The sequence below is a fragment of the Phycodurus eques genome, chromosome 3 (assembly GCF_024500275.1).
Source record: "Phycodurus eques isolate BA_2022a chromosome 3, UOR_Pequ_1.1, whole genome shotgun sequence".
Lineage (NCBI taxonomy): Eukaryota > Metazoa > Chordata > Actinopteri > Syngnathiformes > Syngnathidae > Phycodurus > Phycodurus eques.
In genome coordinates, this window is record NC_084527.1 from 25449075 (window position 1) to 25475288 (window position 26214).

The 26214-nt window shown below is 41.9% G+C and overlaps 1 protein-coding gene across 3 annotated transcripts in view; it reads right to left on the bottom strand.

Annotated features, from left to right (window-relative positions):
* ppp3cca (protein phosphatase 3, catalytic subunit, gamma isozyme, a) overlaps nt 1–26214 on the bottom strand; it is a 49057-nt gene that overhangs the window by 5060 nt on the left and 17783 nt on the right. For 2 of the 3 annotated variants that reach the window (XM_061672843.1, XM_061672842.1), the window contains exons 4-13: nt 22555–22666; nt 15251–15396; nt 15022–15161; nt 14622–14699; nt 14435–14529; nt 14226–14351; nt 11465–11542; nt 10954–11038; nt 8361–8458; nt 265–291 (exon numbers count right to left, since the gene is read on the bottom strand). In XM_061672843.1, the coding sequence (XP_061528827.1) occupies nt 265–291; nt 8361–8458; nt 10954–11038; nt 11465–11542; nt 14226–14351; nt 14435–14529; nt 14622–14699; nt 15022–15161; nt 15251–15396; nt 22555–22666 (985 nt within the window). The remainder of the gene's footprint in view (nt 1–264; nt 292–8360; nt 8459–10953; nt 11039–11464; nt 11543–14225; nt 14352–14434; nt 14530–14621; nt 14700–15021; nt 15162–15250; nt 15397–22554; nt 22667–26214) is intronic. The other variant, XM_061672844.1, reaches the window with a different exon arrangement.

The following is a 26214-nucleotide window of genomic DNA, read 5'->3' on the forward strand; positions in this document are numbered from 1 at the left end:
CATTTTTAATTTACTGTGCTAATTACAGTCCCTTTGTGTCCAATAAGTGTGTATTCAAAAGAAGTATGTTCCTCTGGAATTGCAAAAGTGCAACACTTACTACTTTGTGTAAGTGCTATATTACAACACTAGAAGCCAAAAGACACTGATAATGCAAGAGTAACCAGCAATTACAGCTTACAGAATAATGCAATAGTATGTGTAATTGGTAATGTGACTATAATGGAGAGAACGCATAGAACTGAACCAAAAAGCCATGCGTACCTTTTGCTTTAGCTGCCTCAATAGTAGCTATGTTAAAATGGAGTTTGGGAAAAGAAGGACAAAAAGGGACACATTACAATGCAGCAAATACAAGAACCAGCAAATACATCATTGAAATCAAGCTTCCATTGCATTAACAGTTTTGAGCTGATGGTGAAATACTACCGGTATTGCTCAACAGTCAATGTTTAGGCTAATTCCCATCCATCCATCCATTTTCCTCCGCTTATCTGAGGTCAGGTTGCGGGGGCAGCAGCCTCAGCAGGGAAGCCCAGACTTCCCTCTCCCCAGACTCTTCCTCCAGCTCTTCCGAGGGGATCCCGAGGCGTTCCCAGGCCAGCTGAGAGACATAGTCTCTCCAGCATGTCCTGGGTTGTCCCCGGGGTCTCCTCCCGGTGGGACGTGCCCGGAACACCTCATCAGGGAGGCGTCCAATAGGCATCCGAATCAGATGCCCCAGCCACCTCATCTGGCTCCTCTCAATGCGGCGGAGCAGCGGCTCTACTCTGAGCCCCTCCCGGATGACCGAGCTTCCCCCCCTATTTCTAAGGGAGAGCCCGGACACCCTGCCTAGGAAACTCATTTCGGCCGCTTGTATCCGGGATCTTGTCCTTTCGGTCACAACCCACAGCTCTTGACCATAGGTGAGTGTAGGAACGTAATCAACCAGTAAATCGAGAGCTTCACTTTTCGGCTTAGCTCCTTCTTCACCACAACGGACAGATACAAAGTAGAACTCCCTGAGGGACACGGTCGAACGCCTTCTCAAAGTCCACAAAACACATGTAGACTGTTTGGGCGAACTCCCATGCACCCTCGAGGACCCTGCCGAGGGTGTAGAGCTGGTCCACTGTTCCACGGCCAGGACGAAAACCACACTGCTCCTCCTGAATCTGAGATTCAACTTCCCAACGAAACTCCAGGCGAATCTCATCCACCCCCGGGGCCTTGCCACCGAGGAGCTTTTTAACCACCTCGGTGACCTCAACCCCAGAGATAAGAGAGCACGCCTCAGAGACCCCAGACTCGGCTTCCCCATGGGAAGGCGTGTTGTTGGAATAGAGGAGGTCTTCGAAGTATTTTGCCCACCGACTCACAACGTCCTGAGTCGAGGTCAGCAGTGCCCCATCCCCACTATACACAGTGTTGATGGTGCACTGCTTCCCCCTCCTGTGAGCTGGGCAGTGACCGGAGGCTAATTCCAGCAGCTGGAAATGAACATGAAAACATGATGTTGAGTGAGTGGGTGGGAATAAGAGAGGTGCTGGCTTGACATTTAAGACGCTGCTGCCAGTGTTAATGGGTCATGAGGACTTAGGAATGGAGAGTAAGGGGAGGTTTTTTTTGGGCTGAGCACAAAGGGCCCGATTTACTAAATAATGGGCGCTAAATTGCGTGCACTGTTAGTGGCCAAATTGCGTGTGATTAAGCCTGTCACGATAATTACTATACCGACTTATCATTTGATCAATAAAATGGACACAATAGTTTTTCTGGACTCGATAATAATTAATAATAAATTGCTTGATTAAAAACTTATAAGTAGTTAAAAAAAATACGCCGTAAATAAAAGATGACATTACTGCGCACTTACGTCGAGACGAAGCATGCGCAGACAGAGCTTTTTCCAGGCTCAGAATGGCGAAAATTTACTTCTGAACAGTCTGGCAAAAGGAATATTCCATCACTGTGAAACCGAATGAAATTCCATTCGGATCCGGCCTGTTTATCCCGATTGAGGTTTTTACATGGAGCATTTTCATTTAGTTTGGACTTCTAAACCAATTATGATCAGAATATAAGGCTCATGTAAACCAGGCTAGTCTTGTATCTCTTTATTACAGACCCAGGGGGATGCATATCACAGAGTAAAGAAAAACAATTTAAGAGAAACAAGAACAGAAATTATAATAATAATAAAAACAACAATGCTGATTTAAAAGCAATAAAATAAAATAAATAAAATATAATAAGGGCGAGCCTTATTTTCGATGATTTCAGAGGCGTTAAAAAAAACTATGATCGTTTATCGTGATAATTTTGGGGAAAATATATCCTCTTAAAAGTTTTTTTATCGTGACAGGCCAACATGTGATGTACTAAGATCCCAAACAGGCACTAAATTCCATGTTCACTCTCGCTAACAGATTGCGTGCACATTTGTGCTGGGCTCCGCCATATTTAAGAGGGTTTTGCGCCTGCTACACACTCTGATGGTTTTTCCCAGGAACATTTTATGAGAGCATCACAAGCACAAAATGAAGTTTGAAGTGATGGAATTGGAAGTGTTAGTGGAAGACAAACAGTTACAGCAAAGAAATCTATTGTTTAAATAATTTGGAGGAAACCAGAAACTGGCCACCCTGCCTAACAGTGTGGTTAAAACTTGGGACAGCACACCTGTAAACTGCTCCGGGAGAGGTCAGCAACAATTGTCATACAGTGCTAAAAACAAAGGACCCAGATGCAAGGAAATACAGAGTTGAAATCCCTTTTGTCACAGGTGACAAAGCATGACTCCTCCTTGTGACTGGTTCCAAGTAAGCCCTTAGATCAGACTGAAGTTCCAAAATTGCATTGCTTAATAGATGTCAGGATAATTTTTTATTGTGGTATTACAAAAATGTTAACATAAGCAGAAACGTTCTCCCTGCTGCCTGCGCTACGCTGGCACTGCTGTGCATGCCGGTTTGCACCTGCATTTAGAGATGCAAACGACGCATTACGGCTCAGGTTTAATAAATCACAGTGTGTGTGCTAAATGAATCTATTTGCAATGACTCCTCCCAGAATGTGCAAAATTAACTGTACAGCATTTCTGTCCATTTGGCAGAGTCAGTCCTGGGTGCACCTGATTAGTAGATCAGCTTCCACATCTGTTAGCATGAACAATCAACTTTGTGCCTGTTTTTGCATGTGCAAACCTTTAGTAAATCAGGCCCTGAGAGTCTAAAACTGGGGGATGCACAACAGTGATCAGGCAGGATGACACGTTTGCACAACACATCCTCACACCACAAGAATAACAAAACTGCACCACACATGCTGTCCAATATTTGTTTAGACATACAAACAGACTCTTTATACTCTCTACGACAGATATTGTCATGCAACGAGGTTGAGAAAAAAGGAAGGACATCAGGGTATTTACACAGTATTTAACCTTTCAAATTTATATGTGAAAGATTCTTACAATCTTAAATTCACTTATTATGTGACATATTTTGCAAGTGATATTTTTGCATTCAAGGTTTTGGCTGAGCTGACAACCACAACATGTGGTGGCATTGTTTGAACAAACATAACAGAAAGCCAGCACAAAACCTAGTAAGTACTACTTTGATTTTAATGTACTTCAATCAAAGTTTTACTTGACTCAACAAACAAAAAATACTCAGAAAAATACCTGAAAAATATCAGACATGCATGCATATCTGGGCACGTAGCATAGTATATGTGGCTGATCCAAATTGTTGAAAGAGGTCTGTAGTCTGTTATCATTTCTATTATATTCTTTTGTTATGAATAGGAATCCTCATATGCTTGATCTGATCTCTGGTGAGTTTGAAGTTGTTTATATATTTGGAAGAGTGTCTGAGTCAAAAACTATTCAGTGATCTGTTAGGAAGGGAACATTCACAAATCAAAGGCCTTCTATAAATTTGACCCAGTCTAGCTTGCTGTTCTGAAAACAGTGGCAAAAGCGGACATCAACAATGACATTCTCCTAAAGGTCATAACGTGGTTTCCCTTCTGATGGCTCCACAACTTCTATAAGGTTCCAGCATGGCACAGCACTGACCTTTAGATCAGAGGGTCGGCAGCCTTTTCTAGGCGACAGTTAACCTCTCAGACAGTTCGGCCTTGCAAATGTGGGGTGCTTCTTGTGATGAGCAGGCTGGCATTGATCTAAAGCGCTTTAAAAGCTACTGGGGGAGCAGGGAAGCTCTGAGGACCTCACTCATGATCTGTATACCGTCACACTCATCATTATCCGTGTGGCATATGAAATTACAATAGTGATTTGTTTATTCTTTAAATTGATGATTAATTTCCCACGCGTCCAAAAAACTAAAACCTCTGAAGTCAAACACCACTGAGGTTAAAATAGTTCCGAATTTAGAAAGGGTGAAAATATGTGTTGTAAAAAAGCTTCTTCTAAAATGCATGGGGTCACTTGAGACACCAGTGTTGTGTGACAAATAAAAAATTTTTAAATCAATGGGCCACGTTGGTGGGAGACTTTTTGTCCTTGAAAATATTAATTCAGAAAAGAAACTCAAGGTTCTCTAACAAATCCAGCGACTGAAAAAAGTATTTAACACGTCACCATTTTTCTCAATAAATATACTTGCAAGGGTGTTATTGACTTGAAAACTTCATCAGATGTTGGGAACAACCCAAGTAATCCGTACATACAAAGAAAGTAGAACAAATAAGATCAGAAATTAAGTTGTGTGTAAAAATGTGAAATGACACAGGGTAAAAGTATTGAACACATGAAGATAGGCAGGCGCGAAAAGGCATGGAAAGCCAAGACAACATCTAAAATCTATCAATCACCAAACAGAAATCCAGCCCCTTGTCAGTGCAAATAAATAACAGCTGGTTCAGTCCTAATTGGTGGCCTACAAAAAGGTCTCATGGCCAATCTCATGATGGGTAAGAGCAGAGAGCTGTCTCAAGACCATCGCAAAGCAATTGTTGCAAAACATAATGATGGCATTGGTTACAGGCACATATCTCAGCTTCTGAACATTCCAGGGAGCACGGTTGGGGCCATAATACGTAAGTTGAAAGCCAATCGTACCACCATATATTTGCCTCGATCAGGTGCTCCTCGCAAGATTTCTGACAGAGGAGTGCAAAGAATAATCAGAAGAGTTGTCCGAGAGCCAAGGCCCACCTGTGGAGAGCTTCAAAAAGAGCTGGAAGTAGCAGGTTCTTTTGTCATAAGGAAAGCAATGGGTAATGTACTCCGCCGCAATGGCCTGAATGCACGCTCACAACGCAAGAAAAAAAAAGCATGTCAAAGCTCGTTTAAAGTTTGCTGAACAACATTTGGACAAGCCAGTTAGATACTGGAAGAATATAGTTTGGTCGGATGAGAGCAAAATTGAACTGTTTGGATGCCATAATGCACACCACATTTGGAGGAGAAATGGCACTGCACATCATCCTAAAAACATCATTCCAACAGTGAAGTTTGGAGGTGGGAACATGATGGTGCGGTGTGGTTCAAATGGTACTGGTAAATTTCACATTATTGAAGGAAGGTTTAATGGGCAAATGTACTGAGACATTCTTGACAAAAATCTGATGCCATCTACAAGGATGATGAAAATGAAACGAGGGTGGACATTTCAGCAGGATAATGATCCAAAACATACTGCCAAGGAAACACTCAATTGGTTTCAAAGAAAAAAAATAAAGCTGCTAGAATGGCCCAGCCAATCACCTGACTTGAATCCAATCAAAAATCTATAGAAAGAACTGAAACTCAAACCCAAAATCACACCAGAGCAATGCATGAGAGTAGTTTCTCCATACATGAGGAGTCTTGAAGCTGTCTTTGCAAATAAAGGCTTTTGTACAATATATTAAATAAATACCAGTTGGCGTGTTTAATACTTTTTCCCTGTGTCATTTCAGATTATTATACACCACTTAATTTCTGGTCTTACAGTGGGTATGGAAAGTATTCATACCCCCTTAAATGTTTCACTCTTTGTTATATTGTAGCCATTTGCTAAAATCATTTAAGTATTTTCCCCCTAAATGTACACATAGCACCCCATATTGACAGAAAAAAAAAACTGAATTGTTGAAATTTTTGCAGATTTATTAAAAAAAGAAAAACTGAAATATCACACAGCCATAAGTATTCAGACCCTTTGGTGTGACACTCATATTTAACTCTGGTGCTGTCCATTTCTTCTGATCATCCTTGAGGTGGTTCTACACCTTTATTGGAGTTCAGCTGTGTTTGATTATACTGATTTGACTTGATTAGGAAAGCCACACACCTGTCTATATAAGACCTTACAGTCACAGTGTCAGAACAAATGAGAATCATGAGGTCAAAGGAACTGCCTGAAGAACTCAGAGACACAATTGTGTCAAGGCACAGATCTGGCCAAGGTTACAAAAAAAAATCTGCTGCACCTAAGATTCCTAAGAGCACAGTGGCCTCCATAATCCTTAAATAGAAGACGTTTGGGACGACCAGAACCCTTCCTAGAGCTGGCCGTCTGGCCAAACTGAGCAATCGGGGGAGAAGAGCCTTGGTGAGAGAGGTAAAGAAGAACCCAAAGATCACTGTGGCTGAGCTCCAGAGATGCAGTCGGGAGATAGGAGAAAGTTCTAGAAAGTCAACCATCACTGCAGCCCTCCACCAGTTAGGGCTTTATGGCAGAGTGGCCCGACGGAAGCCTCTCCTCAGTGCAAGACACGTGAAAGCCCGCACGGAGTTTGCTAAAAAAAAACACCTGAAGGACTCCAAGATGATATAATGTATAATATTAATTAATATATATAATACATATAATATATAATTATAATATATATTAATATAATATAATAAAGTGTATGGAGAAAATCAGGCACTGCTCATCACCTGTCCAATACAGTCCCAACAGTGAAGCATGGTGGTGGCAGCATCATGCTGTGGGTGCGTTTTTCTGCTGCATGGACAGGACGACTGGTTGCAATCCAAGGAAAGATTAATGCGGCAAAGTACAGGGATATCCTGGACGAAAACCTTCTCCAGAGTCCTCAGGACCTCAGACTGGGCCGAAGGTTCACATTCTAACAAGACAATGACCCCAAGCACACGGCTAAAATAACGAAGGAGTGGCTTCAGAACAACTCCGTGACTGTTCCTGAATGGCCCAGCCAGAGCCCTGACTTAAACCCAATTGAGCATCTCTGGAGAGACTTGAAAATGGCTGTCCACCAACGTTCACCATACAACCTGACAGAACTGGAGAGGATCTGCAAGGAGGAATGGCAGAGGATCCCCAAATCCAGGTGTGAAAAACTTGTTGCATCATTCACAAAAAGACTCATGGCTGTATTAGCTCAAAAGGGTGCTTCTACTAAATACTGAGCAAAGGGTCTGAATACTTATGGCTATGAGATATTTCAGTTTTTCTTTTTTCATAAATTTGCTAAAATTTGTCAATATGGGGTGCTGTGTGTACATTAATGAGGGAAAAATTAACAAATGATTTTAGCAAATGGCTGCAATATAACAGAGTGAAACATTTAAGGGGGTCTGAATACTTTCCGTACTCACTGTATTTGTTCTACTTTCTTTGTATGTATAGATTAGATTGTTCCCAACATCTGGTGAAATTTTCATGTCAATAGTAGATATATATTTAATGGGAAAAATGGTGACATGTTCAATACTTATTTCAGCCGCTCTATGTTGTGATGTACCCGTTCATGTTTGGTGCTATATATACGTAATATTTAAGAGATCTGTATTTACAGAGGTTTACTTAAGCAGGAGTGGGAAGGGCTGTATTTTGAAGATATTTTGAAGATTGTCATCACTACGATTTCTGTGTTCTGTTTTCACTTTTACATGATGGAGTCATTTCATTAGGAAGAACAGGCGTGTTGACCTTGATATTTTAAGAATGGCTTAGATTTTTCTAAGAGCACCAAGACAAAAAGTATTCTCACTTTGCCCACTGTTCATTACTCTCAATGATTTTGATCAACCTTATGACTTCCTTGAATGGATCGATTCATCACGATAGAGTGTAGTATCATATGTACATGATTTTGATAAACCTTATGACTTCCTTGAATGGATCGATTCATTATGATAGAGTGTAGTATCATATGTACAGTCATAATAACACTCCTTCCCAAATCATGTTGTGTATTCTGGTGGCAAATAGTTTGGATCCCAAACAACATTAATTCTCTCTTTCTTTCAACAAGAAAAAAAAACAGTAAACACAAACACGTTTGTTGACACAGGAGTGAGGAAATGTTCTTGGGAATTGATGGTCACCCAGAATGCATGCAGCTAGTAGAAAGGCACTAAATTGGAGGCAGACTATGGATAAAAGCACACTTACCTGTCTGTAATGTCTGCTTTCCACCTGACAGCACTCCCATGGGAAGAGTTCCAGTCGGGGTCAGGCCTTTGAGAGTTAATACACTCTCACTCTCTTCCCTGGACCACAACACAAACAAAGCGCACAGGTGCAAATGCATCAAATTATGGCAAGAGGAGAGGCACAAATACCCAATGGTTCCAATGTTATTATTTAATTAAGTGGTAAAATGTTTTAACTGCCGCCTATCAATCTGTTCTCGTGCAATCAATTTAAAGAAATATGCTACCAAACTGATTAGAAGATCCCATATCATGCAGCAAAACAATTATGCAAAACAACAAAGGAGTTCTTCAGGGAAAATATGTGGAAGGTTTTAGTCTGATCAAGTCAATCTCCAGATTTAAAAATGAGTCAAACAAACAACAACCAAAATAGGTAATAACACAAACTGGAAAAGCATCTCAAATGAAGAATTTAAGTTTGGTGATGTCATTGGGTCACAGGCTTGCTGCAGTTATTCTAATCAAAGGATTTATAAATAAATATAGTCCTATTCCCTTTAACCTATTTTATATCTATCTTTTACAGTCTATTGATCACCTAAAAATTTTTTTTGGTGTCCTCAGTTAATTATCCTATCCAAATGTAAATATGCTACATGAAAATAAAAGCTGAAACACCGAGCTCATCTCATCGTCATCTGGGAAAAGAAAGTGGAATTTTTGGAAGCGCCATCCTGCTGCAGCTTGTGTTCATCTGAGTAAGCAGTGGAAGAACCGCTGGTGTTTTTACTTACTTACTTTTAGAAGATCTTCCAGACAGCCCCAATGGTAAAAATACACTTTTTACAGGACAACTTTTTTTGCCCAGTGTTATAGACACACGTGAATGCTAAGTAAACTAGAAACAAATAGCCAGTACAATACGAATTTAAAAAAAAAAAAAAAACGTGACAACCAAATGGCCAGTACTATATGAATAATAATGAAAAATTTAATCTTATAACAGGACAGCAGTTAAATTCATCTGGAAGAGAATGACTCTACAGTGTACAGTGCTGTGAAAAAGTATTGGACCCCTTCTTATATTTTTGCATAGTTTCCCCACGTTAATGTTTAAAATAATCAAACAAATGTAAATATCTGACAAATATAACCCAAGTGAACTTAAAATGCTGTTTTTAAATGGTGATTTCATTTATTAAGGGAAACAAAAACTTTTCAAAGTTACCTGGCCCCCTAAACCTAATAACTGGTTGGGCCATCCTCAGCAGCAACAACTGAAATCAAAATGGAGCATTTACGAACATGAACGGCCTTTTTAAGGTCATGCCACTGCATTTCATTAGGATTCAAGTCGGGACTTTGACTAAGCAACTCCAAAACAATGTTTTTTTTAAGCCATTCATAAGTGGACTTGGTGGTGTGTTTTGGATTGTTTTCCTGCTGCAGAACCCAAGTGCACTTCAGCTTGAGGTCACAAACTGATGCTGAACATTCTACTTCAGCATTTTCTGTTTCCATCAATCACAGCAAGTTGTCCAGGTCTTGAAGAAGCAACGCAGCCCAAGACCACCACACTACGACCACCACGTAAAACTGTTTGTAATATGTTATTTTTTTCTGAAATGTTGTGCTATATTTACGCCAGATGTAACGAGACACACACCTTCCTTCTCGTCAGTCCATCCACGTCTGTAATATTCTTACAGGCAATCATTCAGATATTCTTTTGCAAAAGTGAGACAAGCCTTTATGTTCTTTTTGGTCAGCAGTGGTTTTCGCCTTGGAACTCTGCGATGGATGCCATTTTTGCCCAGTTTCTTCCTTATTGTTGTGTCATGAACACTGAATTTAACTGAGGCAAGGGAGGCCTGCAGTTCTTTAGAAGTTGTCCTGAGTTCCTTTGTGGCCTCCTGGATAAGTCATTGCTGTTCTCTTGGGGTAATCTTTGTCGGCCGGCCACTCCTAGGAAGGTTCAGCACTGTTCCATAATTTCTCCATTTGAGGTTAATGGCTCTTCCTATGGATCGCTGTAATCCTAAAACTTTAGAAATGGCTTTTGTAACCCTTTCCAGACTGATAGATGCTAATTACTTTATTTCTTGAATGTTCTTGAACTTGTTTGGTTTGTGTCATTTTGTTGTAGCTTCTTTAGATTTTGTGTCCTACTTGATTTTGTCATACAGGTTATGTTAAGTGATTTCTTGACTCAACAGGTCTGGAGGTAATCAGGTATGATCAGTGAAAATCAATCAAAAGTTGTAATTAGCCACAATTAATTCATGATTTAAGAAGGGCGGTAATTACTTTTTCCACACAGGGCCAGGTAAATTTAAATTGTTGTTTTTCCTTAATAAATGAAATCACCATTTAAAAACAGCATTTTAAGTTCACTTGGGTTATATTTGTCTGATATTTACATTTGTTTGATGATCTTAAACATTGAAGTTGGGAACCTATGCAAAAATATAAGAATTTGAGAAGGGGGCTAATACTTTTTCAGGGCACCATATGAGCATGCTGGCTGATTTTGGTTTATTGATTGTTGCAGGACCACCACAACTATGAGAAAGGATGATGAAAAACAAAGTGAAATCAGTGGCTCATACCTGAGGACTGAGAAGACTCGAGCCATTTTCCCAACTGCACGGATCTTGTTCCGGATTACCTCCTTGCGCATCGCTGTGGTACCACCTGGAAGACAGCATATTACTGAGAAACCAAGTAATTAATTGATGCATTGGAGGTTTCAAATAGGTGAGGTTAGTTGCATAGTACAGATATCCATTTAACTACTCTCCTTGTTCAAGTTAGAAAGTGGCTACTTGGTTGGACAACCCCCAAACCGAAACAATCTGAAAGGAGCATAATCGCCAGCTATCGTAGCAGAGGCAGGCATTGCTTGGCTTGGACGAACGACATCTGTAATTTGTGTGCGTAAATAATGTATTATGTATTGGGTATGCTTAAAAAACAGTATTCTGCAGGAATACGTAGTTATGTTTTCTCAAAAAAGTGCATTTTTGGGCATTCTGCCACTGCTCTCGTAAAGAAAACAGATATATGCTGAGTTACAGAGTGCGAACATTTGTGATTAGACATTGGTAGCTGCAACCTTACCTTCATATAGATCGTCTCCCTCTGACATGAGCTCATCATCAGAGCAAATGTTGAGCACATTCACCAACATCTCTGTCACTGTAGGGGGAGGAAAACTTTAGATTAGTTTAATAGTAGCCTCATACGTCTTTGAAAAATACATTTGTAAGGAGTCTGCTTGTTTGGGAAAAGAACATTGTATAATTTTCAACATGCAAGATTTAATGTTTATTGATTTATGCATAGCATCAGTCTCTGTTAAAACGCTCCCACTTGGAGTATATCCTGACTGCTGAAGCTAAGAGAAATACTCTGGGCCTTATTTACTAAAAAATTGGGTGTGTAAGAACAGGCACAAACTTGAGCTCACACTAACAGATGTGGAAGCTGATCGCCTAACCGGGTGTCTGCCAAATGTACAATATTGCTGTGCAGCATTTTGCGCATTCTGAGAGGAGTTGGTGCAAGTAGATTAATTGAGCATGGGCAATGTGATGTCTCAAACCTGAGACGAACTGCAATGGCTGATTCAGCATCTCTAAAAAGCATGTCTGAAAGGGAGGTGCAAACCAGCACACACAGCGGTGCCAGCGTAGTGCAGGCAAAATTAAAAATGTGTTTACACTATATATAGCAGCTGTCATAAACCACTTGGCAGGCGGACCGGTCCCAGTCCGTGGGACATTTGGTGCTGTAAAAACAAGCGAAGAGCTTCTTCTGAAAGAGTAACAGGTGAAGAAACAATATCAGCAGCTCTACTTGAATAACTCATTCACAGCCATTAACAGCTACTGTAACTGTAACTACCAGGGATGCTGACATTGGCTTTTACATGCAGCTTTTTGTCTTTTAAGTTGTAGGGCCTTCTTATGTCTCATAATTGTGCCTGTTTTTTTTCTACCCTATCACGTGACAGAGACGAGCAGTTCTACATGTACAGATGCATAGGTGGATGCCCCTGATTTTCAAAATAAAACTTATTTCAGACACTGTTGATCAATAAAATATTTTTTTGTCCAGTCTCTCTGTGTGGCCCTGCACCCAATGTCCTACGGACCGGACGGCTGCTGTATGTAGTGTAAATTCCCCCATTTGGGGTCGGGGTCTCCCTTTTTAAGAAGGGGGAACAGAGGGTGTGTTCCAACTACAGCGGGATCACACTCCTCAGCCTCCCTGTTAAGGTATATTCAGGGGTGCTGGAGAGGAGGGTCCGTCGGGAAGTCGAATCTCAGATTTAGGAGGAGCAGTGTGGTTTTCGTCCTGGCTGTTGAACAGTGGACCAGCTCTACACCCTCGGCGGGGTGCATGGGAGTTCGCCCCAACCAGTCTACATGTGTTTTGTGGACTTGGAGAAGGCGTTTGACCGTGTCCCTCGTGGAGTCCTGTGGGGGGTGCTTCGGGAGTATGGGGTACCGAACCCCCTGTTCGGTCCCTGTACGACCGGTGTCAGAGCTTGGTCCGCATTGCCGGTAAGTCGGACTCGGTGAAGACTGCCCTTTGTCACCAATTCTGTTCATAACTTTTATGGACAGAATTTCTAGGCGCAGCTCACTGGAGCAGTTCGCAGCCGAGTGTGAAGCGGCTCGGATGAGAATCAGCACCTCCAAATCTGAGACCATGGTCCTCAGTCGGAAAAGGGTGGCGTGCCCTCTCCAGGTTGGGGATGAGATCCTACCCCGAGTGGAGGAGTTCAAGTATCTTGGGGTCTTGTTCACGAGTGAGGGAAGAATGGAACGGGAGATCAACAGGCGGATCGGTGCAGCGTCTGCAGTGATGCGGATTTGTATCGCTCCGTTGTGGTAAAGAAGGAGCTAGGCCGAAAGACGAAGCTCTCGATTTACCGGTCAATCTACGTTCCTACCCTCACCTATGGTCACGAGCTGTGGATCGTGACCAAAAGAACAAGATCCCGGATACAAGCGGCCGAAATGAGTTTCCTCCGCAGGGTGTCCGGGCTCTCCCTTAGAGATAGGGCGAGAAGCTCGGACATCCAGGAGGATCTCAGAGTAGAGCCGCTGCGCCTCCACATCGAGAGGAGCCAGATGAGGTGGCTGGGGCCGCGACCCGACCTTGGATAAGCGGTAGAAAATGGAATGGAATGGATCTGGTTATGATGGTCTAGGTAATAAAGCGAAATGAGAAAAAGGAAGGTGCTCTGGTCAGATGAGACTAAAATAGATATTTTCGGCCATAAAGGAAAACTCTCTAGTTGCACACCCAACACCCATCTAATCACCTTAACCAAATCACCAAAACCATTCCCACAGTCTAACATGGCATTTGCAGCATTATGCTGTGGGAATGTTTTTCAACAGCATTTACTGGCATACTGGTCTGAGTAGAGGGAAAGATGGTGGTGCTAAATGCAGTGATATTCTTGAGAAAAAAAAACTGTACCAGCCTATAAGTGACCATCAAATTTAATGGAGCTGGAGCAGTTTTCCCTTGAGGGATGGGCAAAAATTCCTAGTGAGAAGCGCATAGAGCTTTATCAAAAAAAAAATTCAGCTGTGATTGCCCCAAAAGGTGGCTCGACAAAGTACTGACTTTCAGGGGGTGAAAAGTTTTTTAACTTTAAAATTTTTTTTTTTTATTTAGGTGTTCTTCGTTTCACTTCAAATGTTAGACTATTTTGTGAAGATCAATTAAATAAAGATCAGAAAAAGATTTTGTTTTAAATTAAAGGATTGTATTGTAATGTAACAAAATGGGTAAAAAGCCAACGGGGTGGATACTTTTGCAAGGCACAGTTTGAGTTTTTGTTTTTATTTTTCCAACATACCTTTTTCTCCAACAAATGGCAAAGACCATGTGAAGACATCCATAAAGTTAGGTAACCAGTAAGGGTGGGGGGAACAGTTGAACTGTCGAATATTCATCACGTTGTTCTCATATTTTAAAACAGCAGCTAGAGCAAAAGACAACAAAGTCTGAAAATTAAAACTTAGTAGCTAGCATGAAAACAGCTAAGTCAACGAAACATACACAAACCTTTGTTGTTGTATACATCAAGATAATTTGGAGCTGAAAAGATTGTAATTAACGAAGGGAAGCCAGTAGTCTGACTTTTTCTGTACATCCGATAACTATTGGACCACAAAAAAAAAAAAAAAAAAAAAAACACTCAGAGATATTGCATATCATGAAAAATATGTGAGAAAACGGCAGACGTACTTACCCTGCATCTTGGGCTTCATGGGCTCTAATTACTGACAACAAGTTATTATTTACCAAAAAGTCACAGACTGCTGAGTAACTGCAAAGAGATAAAATACAAGTTGACCAATCTGTTGAAAATTAAATGATTTTTATTGTAAAGTTGTGACAAAGTTAGAGGTTAAATGTCTTTACTACTTCCTCAGAAATAAATGTTATAATGTTGCTCATGACTAATTGCAAGTCAGTTATGCAAAGCCCAGTGCACACGATAGCGACCATATATAGAAATGCAGCAGACGTCTGGAATATTTTTTAATTATACCAAAGCCATTTTCTTTGCACTAAATAGCACAATTGATTTTCCTAGGACTGTCACTGCTATTAGGAGGACTAACTTCCAAGGAGATTTAATTTAACACCTGAAAAAGTAGGAACAGCCTCTGACAGAGTTATGGTTGAAGTGTTCCGTTGTCTTTTCACTGCCATAGTCCTCACCAGGGTCGGCCCAAATCAGGTCACACATTGGCCCAAATGCTGGAGGCTCTTTAAATCTATCTAACTGTTAGAAAAAGACAAGTTTACAAGTATTATATGTATACTTTCATGACAGTGTGTGATTGATGCACTATTTCAAATTATGTTACTTACTTTCCTTATGTCGTCAAGGCAGTTAATTTCTGGTGAGAGGCCACCGTGTACACACAGGAACTGTTGGTTAAGCAGGGCAGCAAGGGGCAGGCAGTCAAAGGCCTCCATACAGGCATCATAGACCCTTTCTGAGTACTTAATTTTACCTGTCACAAATATTGTACAACAAACTTGTATGGTTATATGATTGATATACCATTGACATTATGTAGCAAGTTACACTGTGAAATTTGGGACAAAGGTTTTATCCTATGTGTTCATTAATGTGCATGACAAACAAATTGTTGGCTCAATCAACAAAGCGTCGCCAGAGGAGAAGCTGTGAATGATTCCAATGGCTCGTTACCAGTAACAGTCACAATACATCTTCCACAGTGTCACTTGTACAGCACTGCAAATCAGATTAGGGTCAGGGGAAGCAAACTCATTGCAGGCCAGAGCAGACAGACAAAGCCAGTAAAACATACAGTATTATGATTGTCAAACACTGCACAGATAATACTAGTCACAGTCAGAGTATACTCAAGCACGCTATACCAGACTTTAATGTAAACCATGTATAAAATGACACAATATTATGCATATGCACACAGTAAGCCTATTGCCTTATATTGCAAGAAAAAGGAAGTGGCAACGACGCATGGAAAAAAATCATCACTAACTTTTACATACAGTGAATCCGCACTCGAAGGAGGAGGATAGGGACTGAGCCCTGCCCCGAATAATGAAAATTTGGACGTAATTGACGCCCTCCATAGAAAGGTTTATACTGCACTGTTATTGCCACAAGACAGCAGCATAGGAAAACCTTTGTCTAAATGAAGATCCTCAACACACTTCAGCACCAAGATGGCACCAGATGGTGCCACAGCGGTAATGTTATTGCTTTGGCCTTTTCACAAAAACAGCAAATAGATGTTTTTCAGTGAATAACGGGAGGATATGTTGCAAAACTATCGTGACTAGGCGCTTTCGTGAATGCCAAACCACAAATATCAGAATCAGAATCAGAATCAGAATCATCTTTATTTGCCAAGTATGTCCAAAACACACAAGGAATTTGTCTTCGGTAGTTGGAGCCGCTCTAGTACAACAGACACTCAATTTACAGAACACTTTGGGGACATAAAGACATTGACAAAAAACAATTGTGCAAAAAGATGCAGAGTCCTCTAGCACTTAGAGCAGTTCGAATGACTAATATTGCAATAAAAAAATCCGGTGCAATGACCATTGTGCAAAGGGCGCTGAGACTTCAAGGAGTGTATGCGGTTTAAAGTGACGAGTAGTGCGATCATCTGGGACAATGTCGGTTGTGCAAATGTTACAGATACTCCTCAATCAGTGTGCAAATGGAACAGATGCCACTCTGGCATGAGTGGCCAGTATATGCAAATAGTGCAGCGTGGCGAGACAACTACAGTGAGTGCACGAGTAATACATAATTGGCCCCACAGAAATGTGACAACGAACTCAAGTCAAAAAAATTCCAGCTTGTTGTAATGGAATTATAGGTTAGGTGTTTAAGAAGTTGATCGCAAGAGGGAAGAAGCTGTTGGAATGTCTACTAGTTCTAGTTTGCGTTGATTGGTAGCGCCTACCTGAGGGAAGGAGCTGGAAGAGCCGGTGACCGGGGTGCAGACGGTCCGAGAGGATTTTGCACTGCCCTTGTCTTAGTTCTGGCAGCGTGCAAGTCCTCAATGGTGGGTAAGGGGGTACCGACAACCCTTTCAGCAGTTTTGATTGTCCGTTGCAAGTCGGAGTTTGTCCTTTTTTGTAGCAGCACCAAACCAAACTGTGATGGAAGAACACAGGACTGATTCGATGACCGCTGTGTAGAACTGTCTCCGCAGCTCCGGTGGCAGGCCGTGCTTTCTCAGAAGCCGCAGGAAGTACATCCTCTGCTGGGCCTTTTTGAGGACGGAGTTGATGTTGGTCGCCCACTTCAGGTCCTGAGAGATTGTAATTCCCAGGAACTTGAAGGTCTCGACGGTTGACACAAGGCAGCTGGACAACGTGAGGGGCAGCTGTGGCGAAGGATGCCTCCTGAAGTCCACGATCATCTCTACCGTCTTGAGCGTGTTCAGCTCCAGGTTGTGTCGGCCGCACCACAGCTCCAGCCGCTCCGCTTCCTGTCGATATGCAGACTCGTCACCGTCCTTGATGAGGCCGATGACAGTGGTGTCATCTGCAAACTTCAGGAGCTTGACAGTCGGGTTCACTGAGGTGCAGTCGTTCGTGTAGAGAGAGAAGAGCAGCGGAGAGAGGACACAACCTTGGGGCGCCCCAGTGCTGATGCTGCGTGTGGATGAGGTGGCCTACCCCAGCCTGACCTGCTGTGTCCTGCCCGTCAGAAAGCTGTAAATCCACTGGCAGATGGCAGGTGAGACGCTGAGCTGGAGAAGCTTGGTTGAAAGGAGTTCAGGGATGATGGTGTTGAACGCTGAGCTGAAGTCCACGAACAGGATCCTCGCGTAGGTCCCTGCACTGTCGAGGTGTTCTAGGATGAAGTGCAGTCCCATGTTGACTGCATCATCCGCAGACCTGTTCGCTTGGTAGACAAACTGAAGGGGGTCCAGCACGAGACGTTCAAAGGACTTCATGACCACAGATGTCAAAGTGACAGGCCTGTAGTCATTCAGACCAGAGATTGCAGGTTTCTTGGGGACTGGAATGATGGTGGATGGAACTTCGCACATTTCAAAAGATCTGTTGAAGATCTGAGTGAAGACTGGAGCTAGCTGGTCCGCGCAGACTTTGAGGCAGGATGGGGACACATGGTCCGGTCCTGCCGCTTTGTTAATCTTCTGTTGTTTGAAGATGCGTCTCACATCCTGTTCATGGATGGTTAACGCAGAAGTCAGAGGTGTGGTTGTGGTCGCGGGTGCGGCCGGGTGGGTGTGTGGAGTGAAACTGTCTTTTTCAAATCTGCAATAGAAGGTATTCAAGTCGTTGGCTAGTGTGCTATTGTTCTCAGCTTGGGGGGATCGTCGCTTGTAATTAGTCAGCGATTGGAATGCATGCCAGACTGATTTTGAGTCTGTTTTTCCAACTTTGCTGCATAGATCCTCTTTGCAATGTTAATTTCTTTAGTAAGCTGGTTTCTAGCTCGATTATACAGGGCCCTGTCCCCGCTCTGATATGCATCTTCCTTAGCTTGGCGAAGCCGCTTAAGTTTAGCAGTGAACCACGGCTTGTTGTTGATGAATGTCCGAAATGATTTTGTTGGTACACAAACCTCTTCACAGAAACTGATATAGGATGTGACAGTGTCCGTATATTCATCCAGGCTGCCAGCTGAATTTTCAAAGACACTCCAGTCTGTGCAGTCTAAACAGCTTTGAAGTTCCATCTTGGCTTCATTGGTCCACTTTTTGACTGTTTTCACTGTAGGCTTCGCACATTTAAGTTCTTGCTTGTACATCGGTATTAAGTGAATTAAGCAGTGATCAGACGAGCCCAGGGCTGCACGAGGTATAGCACGGTATGCGTTTTTTACCGTAGTGTCGCAGTGGTCTAAAGTATTATTTTCCCTGGTAGGACAGTCAATGTGCTGCTTGTATTTAGGGAGTTCGTGGTTGAGTTTAGCTTTGTTAACAGTAATGACTTGTTCACCGAACAGGTAATTGGACTTCTTATTCTACAAAAGAATTATTATTGTGATTCAAACATTGTCTTAAGTCATTACAACTATGTATTGATCATGACATTGTTTTGCATTTACAATGAGAAAATGCAATACATCACTAATTTCCGTTTAGCGGCTGTGGCTCAGTAGGTAGAATGGGTCGTCCAGTGACCTGGTTCTAATCCTGGCTCCGACTGTCCCCATGTCGAAGTGTCCTTGGGCAGGACACTGAACCCTAATTTGCTCCCAGTGGGCCTGGCAGCGCCTTGCATGGCAGCAGTACGCCCATTTGTGTGTGTGTGAGTGGGTGAATGTGAGTCTTTCTAATGCACTTTGGGAACTGTGATAGTGTAGATAAAGTGCTATATAAGTGCAGTCCATTTACCATTTAATTTTTAAATTTAGTATTGTGCATTGTATATTATTCAAAACAAAAAGCACGATGCCTAACAACATTTTTAAGAGTTTTACACCACACATCTAAAGATGGACAGTGTGTAAAGATACATTTTGTTAGCCTGTAGATGAGGGTGCATGCAGGTGGAGGTGAAGAAGATGCTGTGAGTGAAATCAATTAGAAATTGGCAAGGTTGTCTGTGCTGTCCCATTAAGCCACACAAAGACACACAAGAATATATAGAAACAGACACACAGGCTCCAACTGAAATCGTGTTTAACTGTATGAAAAGGATCAACAGCACACCTGACGGGCACTCAACGCTCTGACAGTTTATCATCTGCATCATGACAATAAAAAGGCTCCTTCGGCGGTGTGGAGTCTCTTTTGCAGATGATGCGTCATGCTGAGCTCACCGACACTTTCTGACAAAGAGGGCCAGGGACACTAGTCAATTTATTAAGTGGACTCTCTCAACTGCCACCATCCTTGAAAAACTGCAGTGATGAAACGCTTATATAAATGCATTTGAGCACATTTTTGGCTGCAGCCCCAAATTGGAATCTGTGGGGGAAAAAAATACACTCCCCTCCAAATGTATACAGCCAACTCCTTTATTTATACTATTGGGTGAAAATGTTTGGGTTGGCATAAAAAGAGGCGTCACGGTGGATGACTGGTTAGAGCGTCTGCCTCACAGTTCTGAGAACCAGGTTTCAATCCCCGGCCCCACCTGTGTGGAGTTTGCATGTTCTCCCCGTGCCTGCGTGGGTTTTCTCCGGGCACTCCGGTTTCCTCCCACATCCAAAAAACATGCATGCTAGGTTAATTGACAACTCTAAATTGCCCGTAGGTGTGAATGTGAGTGCGAATGGTTGTTTGTTTATGTGTGCCCTGCGATTGGCTGTCAACCAGTTCAGGGTGTCGCCCACCTCCTGCCCAATGATAGCTGGGATAGGCTCCAGCACGCCCGCGACCCTAGTGAGGAGAAGCGGCTCAGAAAATGGATGGATGGATGGATGGATGGATGGATGGACATAAAAAGATGAATGAATTTTAATCGAAAACAACTTCTTGTATTTACATGTACAGACCCTTTCCAAAAAAATTGAATATCATGGAAAAGTTTATTTCCCTAATTCTATTCAAAAAGTAAAACTTACATAGATTAGAGATTCAGGGCCCACAATTTAAACAACTATTGTTTTTTTTTTTTGGGCTTCCAGCTCCTAAAACCCACAAAATCAGGAATTAAAAAAATTAGAACACTGTGAAGAAATCAGTCAAAATTTTGCAGGTCATAAATGCTTTAAACTGAGTGTCACACACTAATCATCTACTAAACTCAAAGCACATGCACAGGCTTCCCCAGGTGTCAGTAAATTGCTTCAGTTTGGTTCATTTGTCTCAGTTGGTTTCAATATGGGGAAGACTGCAGACTTGACAACTGGCCAGAAGACCATCATTGATACCCTCCATAGGATGGGAAAGACACAAAAGTTCATAGCTAAGGAGGCTGGCTGTTCACAGAGCGCTGTGTCCAAGCATATCAATGGAAAGTCTAGTGGAAGGACAAAATGTGACAGGAGAAGATGCACCAGCAAAAGAGATGATCGTGGGCTTCAGCAGATTATCGAACAGTGAAGATTCAAGAATCTAGCAGAGATCCAGGAATGAGGCGGGAGTTACAGCTTCAAAAACCACCACAATCAGACCCATCTGGGAGATGGGCTACAACTGTTGGGTTCCTGGGGTCAAGCCACTTCTGAGCCTAAGCTCAGGAAGCGTCTCTACTGGGTCAAGGAGAAGTAGGACTGGGTCCTCAGCCACTGCGGTGCAATTACAGGACACTTCTGTCAGTCAGTGTGTATACGAAACAGTGTCAATTCACTTGCATGAGTCCGCAGGCACACACCCTTGTGACTTTTTCGCTGGGTGTGGGGCCACACACTTATTGCAACAAATACCTCATGAATATGAAAATTGCTTGGGTATCCCCTCACTTACACTCTCGTCCTATAGACGTTTAAAATTTACATAGCCTCTCCCACCACACTTCAGTTGTACAGCCGGGTTCACGACCCTTGTCCTGCATGCTTCTTCTCCTGTCCTTGTTCTGTCCTCGGGCCCTCTCGTCCAAGATTAGTGACCACAAACATTCCCATGGACACACTGCAAAATCCTGTAAAGCAGGGGTAACCAACGTGGTGCTCATGGGCCACTAGGTTGCCTCCAAGGACCAAATGAGTAGCTCGCGGGCCTGTTCTAACAATAGCTTACCAGTGATGGGACATTGATTTGCTAGGAATGTTTTAGAAGTGATCATTTGAAAATTCATACACTTGCAGAGATTTATAGAAATAATGTCTTACATATTGATATTTATCTGTTTACGAGCTTGTTAAATATTTGTTGATAATTGTGAGAAGCCATTAACATGATCAATGTCTTCACATAGATGTATAGAATTCATCACTAACAATAACAGATATTGAAAGGTAAATTACTGAAATTATTGAAAGGTATCAGACTGGTAGCCCTTCACATTAATCAGGAGCCAAGATGTAGCTCTCCGTTTCAAAAAGGCCCCTGCTGTAGAATGTCTTCCCAGATGAGTGGAAGACATAGAGGGACCAAGTACATATTTTTTTCCAGATCCAGTTTCAGTGATTGTAAGGGTATGCCATCATGTGTCACAATACATGTGTGTTCATTAGCAAAACGGACATTCTTTAAAGACAGATAAAATAATTAGCAAATTAAGCATTAGTGGTCATCGACAGGACATCTAATACAGTATGAACTCAAGCCCCTCAGTTATCACAGCATTGAGAACCAGAGGTGGGACCAAGTCATTGCTTTGCAAGTCACAATTCTTTGCCGTCAAGTCCCAAGTCAAGACAGGCAAGTCCCGAGTCGAGTCTCAAGTCGAGACAGGCAAGTCCCGAGTCAAGTCGCAAGTCCTACACCTTGAGTTTTGAGTCCTTTTAACATCCATCCAACCATAGTTTATTGCCCATCGAAAACTGATCTATCGTACATTTTCAGTTATTCACCCGAGCTGCTATATCTTGGGCGGAGAACCATAGTGTGGGGCAGTAGTATGTAAATTAGCCTGACTGTTACAGGTAGACAAGCGTTCCAGAGACCAAACTACAATATTTGAATAAAAACAATTAAAGTCAATTTTCCATAATATGACTCCATATTAATAAAGTATGTGACAGCAGAGGGAGTGCATTAGACTGGCCTTCATATGGCTGAAAGACCTGCACTTACATTCCTGTTTGAAGGTGAAGTACTCTGTGAGGTGGCGGCACTCATGGTTCCCTCGCAGGAGGAAGAGTGTGGTAGGGTGGTTGATCTTGAGTGACCAGAGGTAGAGAACACACTGCGAGATACAAACAAAGTGACAGGAGAGAAAAAAAAGATAATTTACAAAGGTGGAAAATATACTGCCTTGTGATGCACAATATGTACATGCCCCGCCTTTGAGCTCACTGTATAAAATTGCAGAAGGAAGCCAATCAAGGGCACATTTGCAGGAGAAGAAAAGCATACTTCTAAACTTTACAAACATTATGAGACAACCCACCCAGCACATGTGAAGCGCTTAACCAACAAACAAAGACATCATATTGATATTTTCTTTGAGATTATGGTGCTAAATAAATGACATAGATTTCCTTTTAAAATATTTGTAACTCACCACAGGTTTTGATTTTAAACAGATTTTTTTTTGTTGAACAGGTAATTTCAATAAAATTGTGTTTCCTTTCCTTTCACGCTTTTTCTAAGTTTCTTTTTTTCAGTTATGAATCTATTCTTCAGTTGAGAATTAGATTTTTTCGTATTGAGACTTTAGGCACAGATGTGTCATCAGAGGCGTGGAATCATGATTGACAGATGCCTTAGGCCTGGTACACACAAGTATCTTTCAAATCTTAGTAAAAAAAAAAATTATCGGGTACAGACAGCACACATGAAGGTTTAAAAAAAAAATAGGCATATTTCACAGCTTTGGTTGTATTGTGTATGCGTTGAATATTTAAGATTGTTGACCTGACCTGTTTCAGACCCTATTATCAGGACATATCCACTCTTAAAACACCTCAGACCTAAGTATAATCTAATAGGATAATCAATATAAAACATAAGATAGTCTAGTCTATACTGTACTCTCCACTTCAATGGTTAGAGATTGAAAACAATCTCACCCAATAAACAAATTTACATTTCAAAAGTTGCAATGGAACGATATGGAATAGAACTTATATATTACATCTTTCACTTTCATCAGATATTTACATGATAATTTTTATTTATGAATGTGTTTCTTATGTTTGTCTCCCTGCACCATTCGGACACACATACATACAAAGCATGCACACGAGTGAATAAGGGCAGTTTCTTGCGGACATGAATTAGTTGATCAGAATGTGGTCAGACCGACAAAGAGCAATGAAACCATATCTTCTGTTTCAGATGTAATGGAAGAAACTGTTTACAATTTTGTTTCAAAAACATTTATTTTTGCTCTGATATTAATTCTTTTTACATCTATGCATACGTGTACGTCTCATTATGATTCGGCTCGCCGTACCTATGCTTATGAACGAGACAAGTCTTAGATGTCAGCTAATGTCAGCCCCTCACACCAACACCTAATCATTTAGCAAAGCCCAAAAATGAAAAATAATAACTTGTTTGTAGAACAGATATACAATTTGATTTAAATTACCATACATCCAAAAATAAGGTATAATCCACAACCTTTTTTTGTAAATAAATAAATTAATGTTAACCCAAGCTACTACTAGAGGAGATGACAATGCTGATTAAGCCATTCAGCTCATCTAACATCTTGCTGTATTTGTCAGTATCTTATTTTTTATATTTGGTGAATGCCCTATTCATTTCCCGCACAGGCCAGGTTGATGGCGCACTGCAAATGACAGCAAGGAAATAACGCATATCCTTTAAAACAGTAAAAATGTAGAATCACATATAAAGGGCAAAACATCCATTGCCTATGTCATATTGAAGCGACGCCTCTGTTCTTTTGTTGTAATGCAGAATTCCAGCTTGAGAGGCCCAAACGTTACGTACTATAGCTTTAAAGTTTAAATTCAAAACCTGATGTATCAGGTACAAATCGCGTGTCTTCAACTATCCATCCATCCATTTTCTGAGCCGCTTCTCCTCACTAGGGTCGCGGGCGTGCTAGAGCCTATCCCCGCTGTCATCGGGCAGGAGGCAGGGTACACCCTGAACTGGTTGCCAGCCAATCGCAGGGCACATAAAAACAAACAACCATTCACACTCACAGTCACACATACGGGCAATTTAGAGTCTCCAATTAATGCATGTTTTTGGGATGCGGCACAGTGGACGACTGGTTAGAGCATCAGCCTCACAGTTCTGAGGACCCGGGTTCAATCCCCGGTCCCGCTTGTGTGGAGTTTGCATGTTTTCCCCGTGCCTGCGTGGGTTTTCTCCGGCCACTCCGGTTTCCTCCCACATCCCAAAAACATGCATGAATTGGAGACTCTAAATTGCCCGTAGGTGTGAATGTGAGTGCGATTGGTTGTTTGTTTGTGTGTGTGTGCCCTGCGATTGGCTGGCAACTAGTTCAGGGTGTACCCCGCCTCCTGCCCGATGACAGCTGGGATAGGCTCTCAATAACTGTCACTTGTCACTTTTAGATGGAATGTTAACCATTGTCACCATGTTTGTAAATTGAGGGAGCAACAGTGAACTGTAAAGTAGTTCACTCGCTAATATTTGGCTTCAGGATTAAAGAAGAAATTTAAATTGTTCGTGATATGCTAGTCTGCTTCCTGACTATTGTCGAGGTGCACTTGAGGAAGGCACTCAGGGGACACACAATTTTTTAAAGGTATTAAAAACCTAATGTAATTGCTTTTGATTAAAAATTTATTCACTGTAATTCAGACTAAAACTGAACAAAAGCATACATCTAATAACTGGAACACAGTGCAGATATGCACACACACGCACACACAGACACACACACACACACACACACACACTAGGATTACGGTGCCAATTATGAATCAAAGAACACACATTAATTGCCAAGTAGGAAGAAGTGAAAGGCTTTCCTACAAAGGTATACTACTACTTGAAGGGACACTTTGTTTCCTAGGCAACCACATTGTTGAATTCATCTTCATGTACACAGATCAGTCATTCTGAAGAGAGCTGTTTTGCCTTTTGTAAAAAGAAAAATGTTCAGTCCTAATAGAGAGCGCAACTTTAGCTATTAAGATTACGCGTGCAATATAAATATGATGATTAATGCACTCTTTTACTACGAAGCCACGCTGTTGTAACAGGTGCAGAATGTGGTTTGGCATCGTCTTGCTGAAATAAGCACTGGCGTCCATGAAAAAGACGTTGCTTGGATGGCAGCATATGTTTCGCCGTATGTACCTTTCAGCATTAATGGTGCCTTCACAGATGTGTAAGTTACCCATGCCATTGGCACTAACACAGCCTCATACAATCACAGATGCTGGCTTTTGAACTTTGCGTCCATAACAGTCCGGATGGTTCTTTTCCTCCTTGACCCGGAGGACACGACGACCACAATTTCCAAAAACAATTTGAAATGTGGACTCATCGGACCACAGAACACTTTTCCACTTGGCATCAGTCCATCTGAGATGAGCTCGGGCCCAGAGAAGCCAGCGGCGTTTCTGGGTGTTGTTGATAAATGGCTTTTGCTTTGCATAGTAGAGTTTCAAGTTCCACTTACAGATGTAGCGCCGAACTGTATTTACTGAAGTGTTTTCCGAAGTGTGCCTGAGCCCATGTGGTGATATCCTTTACACATTGATGTCGGATTTTGATGCAGTGCCGCCTGAGGGATCGAAGGTCACGGGCATTCAATGTTGGTTTTCGGCCTTACCGTTT